General features: G+C 39.3%; 1 protein-coding gene across 1 annotated transcript; it reads left to right on the forward strand.

The window, feature by feature from the left end:
• The first annotated feature begins 468 nt into the window (after positions 1-468).
• On the forward strand, positions 469-5,025 carry CYP718 (cytochrome P450, family 718). Its single transcript, XM_077386665.1, has 4 exons — positions 469-998; positions 1,528-1,948; positions 3,289-3,476; positions 4,648-5,025. The coding sequence occupies exons 1-4, from the start codon at positions 486-488 to the stop codon at positions 4,942-4,944; spliced, it is 1,419 nt and encodes a 472-aa protein (XP_077242780.1). The 5' UTR covers positions 469-485; the 3' UTR covers positions 4,945-5,025.
• The last annotated feature ends 376 nt before the right edge of the window (positions 5,026-5,401 follow it).

The raw sequence follows: 5,401 nt of genomic DNA on the forward strand, positions 1-5,401 counted from the left end.
GATATCGAATGGTTTCCGTTTGCTAGCTTTCAAGCACGTATACTTTTGTTCTAGTTTTTAACAAGAATGTGAAGGAGCATTTAATAAAAAGCTTAGCCATCTAAGTTTTAGACTGCACATGTGAACGCATGTAAGAAAATGCAGATCAAAGAATAAAAATGCATGCAGAATCACCGTAATATCTGGAGTATTTTGTGATAGCAAGCCATTGACTCATGGGCAGCGTGGAAATTTTTGTAATCAAATTCTATCCCTCTTCTAATCATACAATTATATTAATGCCACCCCCCATATTTTCTTTCCTTTGACCCTTTTCTTAAATAAGACTACCTAACTCAAGCTTCATTTTTTCTCATTGGTCTAAACCAATGGGACCCATTTCATTTCAAGTCACTAGTACGCCATCATCATCACCTTATATACATAACAAACCCAACTCTATTTGGATGAATTTGAAGACCACAGACATGGAGTTTGCTGTTTCCATGGTTCTCTCCCTCTTATTAGTCTGCATATCGTTTTCTATGTTACTCTTGATCCAGAAAAAGATGAACAAGAAGAAAAACCTACCCCCTGGAGAGATGGGTTTTCCATGGATCGGCGAAATGATGCAGTTCTACCGAGCTCAACTCGCTAACAGACTCTACGAAGATTTTGTGCAGCCTCGGATCATAAAACATGGAAACATATTCAAAACAAGGCTTATGGGGGAGCCGACGGTGGTGGTGAGTGGCTCAACAGCGAATCGGTTCTTCCTATCGAACGAGTTCAAGCTCGTGGTGAGTTCGTGGCCTTCAGCCTCGGTGCAACTCATGGGCAAAGACTGCATCATGGCTAAGGATGGTGACCGCCACCGGTGGCTCCGCAGTGCCTTCGCTTCTTGCCTCACCGGGCCCGCCCTAGAAAACCTAATCCCTAAGCTTTGTGGTGCTGTGGAAGCTCACCTTGATTTGCACTGGGGAGAGAAAGAAACAGTCTTTCTATTCAACTCGGTGAAGGTACTGTTGAATATTTTCAAAATATTTTATTTTTTTATATAAAAATGGTTTTTTTTTTTCTTTTCGAGAAATTATATGATGAAGGGCTGTATAAACACATAAAGGTGGTACGATAGAAGTACCATTCTTGATATTTGATCCACTGCTAAATGCCTTCTGTGATGGTCCCTAGCAAATCCTTTCTAAAAAATTATTTTAAATGAAAGGAGAATTTCATTTGAAAGGGCATTTTTATCTTCTACAAAATAAGGCTTAGAGTCTCATTTTGAACAAGATTCTCCCTATTTTTACTCTTCTTTTTTTGTTGTCTTGAACTCCGGGTGCAGCCCTTGTTCTTAGCATTATATCCTCGGAACTTACGGAACTTATTTCCATAGTAGCCACCTGCATAAGTGGGAAAATTAAAGTCTTTGAGAGAAAACTTCAGCATGCCTTGCATACGTCCCATTTTCTAACACTCTTTCTATTTTCACTTTGTTGCATATCCATATACCATTTGATCATTCATGATACCAATTTGTCCCAACAGGTTCTAATGTTCTCGGTTGTATTGGAATGCTTGTTTGGGATTGAGGCAGAGCAAAGCTTGTTGGATTTGTTTGAGAAGGTTTTGAGTGGGGTATTTGCACTACCTTTGGATTTGCCTGGGTGCAGGTTTTGGAAAGCTAAGAGGGCGAGAGTGAAGATTGGGAAGGCGTTGGTTTGTATGGTGAGGGAGAGGAAGGAGGAGATAGAAAGAAGAGGAAGAGGAAGAAGAGGAGGAGAAGAGGGAGGGTTACTTTTGTCTCTTTTGGTGGGAGGATTGATTGAAGGAGAGATAAGTGAAGAAGAGGTTGTTGATAATGTGGTTTTGTTGGTGTTTGCAGCTCACGATACGACTGCTTTTGCCATTGCTATGATGTGTAGGATGTTGGGGTGTCACCCTGACTGTTATGCTCGTCTTCTACAAGGTGCAATGGCTCTTTCCTTCCTCCAAAATAAGAAGGGAAATGATATTTTCACCCCTTTTTGTTTGTCTTTTCCCATAATGGCTAAGATTTTAGCCCCTTCTGTTTGGATTTTCCTAAAAATAAAGTTATTTTCAGGGAAGGGTTGGAAATGCTCAGATAGGGGGTGAAAATATTATTTTCCAAACAAAAATAGGCTCCTCGTGATTGGAAGGGCCAAGTGTACAAAACTACTTATTATGATGGGGCCCACTAATACGTATGATTTGATTGGTAAGAAGTGGGGTCCATTAATTTGTTCAATTATCCAAAGTAACCGTCCATCTGGATGGGCCAGGCCATGCACCAAAATTTACCCCCATTGGGATGAATCTAAACCTCCAACTTGTGGCCTTTAAGTTAAATCCATTGGATGATCCTAACCCTCCAATTGGCCTCTAAATCGACTATCAGAAATAATCTACATTTGTCGAGAAAGCCCATACATGATGCATGCTCTCCATATAATTAATACAAGTTCTTGTATGATGGATGCCCATATTTTGTCAAGAGCCGGCAAAAGTATAGGTCGTGGAGCAGAATCCACTCCATTGGACAACACTAACCCCCTCAAATTTGTGGCCACTAAAGGGATGTCAAAATGATTGAAAAGCATTGTGCCTTCTCCCACTAGTATTTTCTTTAGAAAATATTTGCATCATCAGATAAGAATCCCTTTACCAGATAATATAAAAGATGTCCTAAAAGAGAAATAATTCAGTGTGACCTCATTGTAAAATAATGTGTAAAATAATGTGACAAACCCACTAAGGCATTGTAAATCCCCTCTTGATTGATCTAAAATTTTTTCCAACATGATTACAAGTGCACTTCAGGATGTAAAGATTGCTCTACATAAAGAGAGTCTCTAGAAGCTCTAATTTTGGCTAAGAGATCAAGCAAATAGTTGAAACTACTACATATCAAAGAGAAAGAAAGAAACAACATTCAAGCATATATAATTCTTTGATCTCAATAATAAAATTAACAATTTTCCATGGATCGTCGCTTTTCACTTCCAAGCTGCCCTCCATCTGGCTTGTGAAGATGGTCAAATCCCGATGAGGAGTGTGAACTGATCTTAAGGATGAGATGCCTATTCAACATTGGACCATGGGGCCCATCAAATCAACAGTCCCAATCACACACATTTTCATCATGTGGGACCCATGGTTAATCACTAGGATTGCATCATCTGTAAAATCGAAGTCAACAGGAGAAAGGTGATTTACAATTATAATTAGCTTGAATTAAAGACTAATCCACAATCAAAAGATTAACTGATACTATCTTTTGCCTTGTAGAACATTTGGAAATAAGTGGCAGCAAGAGACGTGGTGAAAAGCTAACATGGGAAGACATACAGAAGATGGAATATACATGGCAAGTTAGCAGGGAAAGCATGCGTTTGTTTCCTCCCATATTTGGCTCTTTCAGGAGAGCAGTTGTTGACATAGATTACCAAGGCTTTATCATACCCAAAGGGTGGAAGGTACATTCATTAACCTTCTCTCCATATCATATATTAGACTAGAGAACCATTTAAGTAGCCCTGGAACTTTTACAAATTGTGTCTCCCCTTTTTTTCTGAGTGCAACAAGCACTGAAAATGGGCAAAAGTTGGAAAATCCCTTTCCAAACTTTTACTGCCAATGAAACAGACCCTTAGGCCCTGTTTGGCAACTTAAAGAGGGCATGAGGAGAGGCTCAAAAGTGACTTAACAGGGGGGAAATGGCTACTGATGTTGCCAGCTGTACCATGTTTTCATAATGAGACAAACTCACTATGTCTTTTATTATTTAACCAAAAGCTATTAAAAGGGAAAAGACTAGCTGAGTTTGACTCATTATCAAACATGGTAGTTCAAATATCAGTAGTTAAAATAAATTGTATTTTGAGTGCAATTTTTTATATAGTTTTTCACCCTTTCTCACCCTCTCCTCAGTTCCTCTCGGGTCTGTCCCTCTCCCGCCCTCCCTCGCCATTGGCTAAGCTAATATTCCATGGAAAAAAGGTCACCGTTGCCAAACATGGCCTAAAAGATATGAAATGCCCATATCAATTATGGAGTAGCCATATGTAAGCTCACCACCTAAAGATTGTATAGCTGTGAAGATGTAACATTGTAATTCAGTGTGAGAGTGAAATACCAGATCATCTTCGTTCACCATCCTTATCAATATTATCTGGGACTAACCATCCCTTAATAGGTCTTGTTAAAATATCATCAATCCCTAATGAGATGAATGTAGGGGTAGTACATGGCTTACTAGAAACCCAGAGTCTTTATTTCCTCCAGTGTGTGATGTATATGCCATTCCAAAGTGATCTATTAATCTACTAATAAGTCATTTCATAGCAGTTCCATCTATCTCTTCATTGTGAAAGACCAGATCGGCCGGTTCCACAATAAGTACCTCCATATTCCTATTCCACTGAGTAGGATTTGATAATGGGTTTGAGCCCTATTAGTAAGGGATTCAAAGACTTCCTTTCCTTGATCTTGATTCACGTATAAATTCAGGAATTACGATACCAGTTGAACTGTAGAGACGTGAATTCTGTAGTAATTAACTTACTGCACACTGCTCCAACATATGTAACGTTCACCGTATATACAAGCATTATGATACAACCCTTCTTCCTTTGCATTTTTGTGCAGGTTCTGTGGACGACATACGGCACCCATTACAATCCACAGTATTTCCAGGAGCCTTTAACATTTGATCCAAGCAGGTTCGAAGACCCCGTAACCCCTTATGCATTCATTCCTTTCGGAGGAGGACCAAGGTTGTGTGTCGGGTACCAACTAGCTAAGTTAAACATTCTCATCTTCATACATTTCATGGTCACTCGCTACGAATGGTCCTTAATCGATCCTCAAGAACCGATCATCATGGATCCCCTCCCAATACCTTCACATGGAATGCCCATCAAAATCACTCAAAAAATCCTGTAAGATGAAATGAAGGTAGTAGTTGTATGAGCTGTCTGGACTAGTTTGGTTGATTTTTTATTTATTTTTGAATGGTCAAGAATTTCATTAAAAAGACCAAGATGGTCAATATGTACACAAAGAGGCAAGAGTATATACAACCATAATACAAAGGAAAAAAAAAACTACAAAGTCAAGGAGGAAGAAAATCATGATGGTCTAGGATCTCCAGGTCTTTTGGCCATCTTATCCGCCATCTCCTCACATGGCGGAATAGCCTACAATATCCAAAATCTCATTAAATAATCCGCAAAACGCCAAGGAAATGGGTGAGAACCTAAAAGCCACCTAATACTAGTTTGCCTGATGATACACTCGGTCTCTATTGGGTTCAGAATTTTTTTAAAAAAATTCATTCTATTGAGACCGAAATCAGATAAAAGGTAGGAAAATCGCCTCCTTAACAACTCTCCCACACGCA

The sequence above is a fragment of the Tasmannia lanceolata genome, unplaced genomic scaffold (assembly GCF_043159265.1).
Source record: "Tasmannia lanceolata isolate RefF3 unplaced genomic scaffold, GAP_Taslan_0.1 ptg000008l, whole genome shotgun sequence".
NCBI classification, from domain to species: Eukaryota; Viridiplantae; Streptophyta; class Magnoliopsida; order Canellales; family Winteraceae; genus Tasmannia; species Tasmannia lanceolata.

Bases quoted from the DNA above. Each gene is read 5' to 3' on its own strand.
- CYP718 (XM_077386665.1), top strand. From the start codon at position 486: ATGGTTCTCTCCCTCTTATTAGTCTGCATATCGTTTTCTATGTTACTC. The intron at 999-1,527 runs GTACTGTTGAAT...TTGTCCCAACAG, and splicing joins TTCTATTCAACTCGGTGAAG to GTTCTAATGTTCTCGGTTGT. The intron at 3,477-4,647 runs GTACATTCATTA...ATTTTTGTGCAG, and splicing joins TCATACCCAAAGGGTGGAAG to GTTCTGTGGACGACATACGG.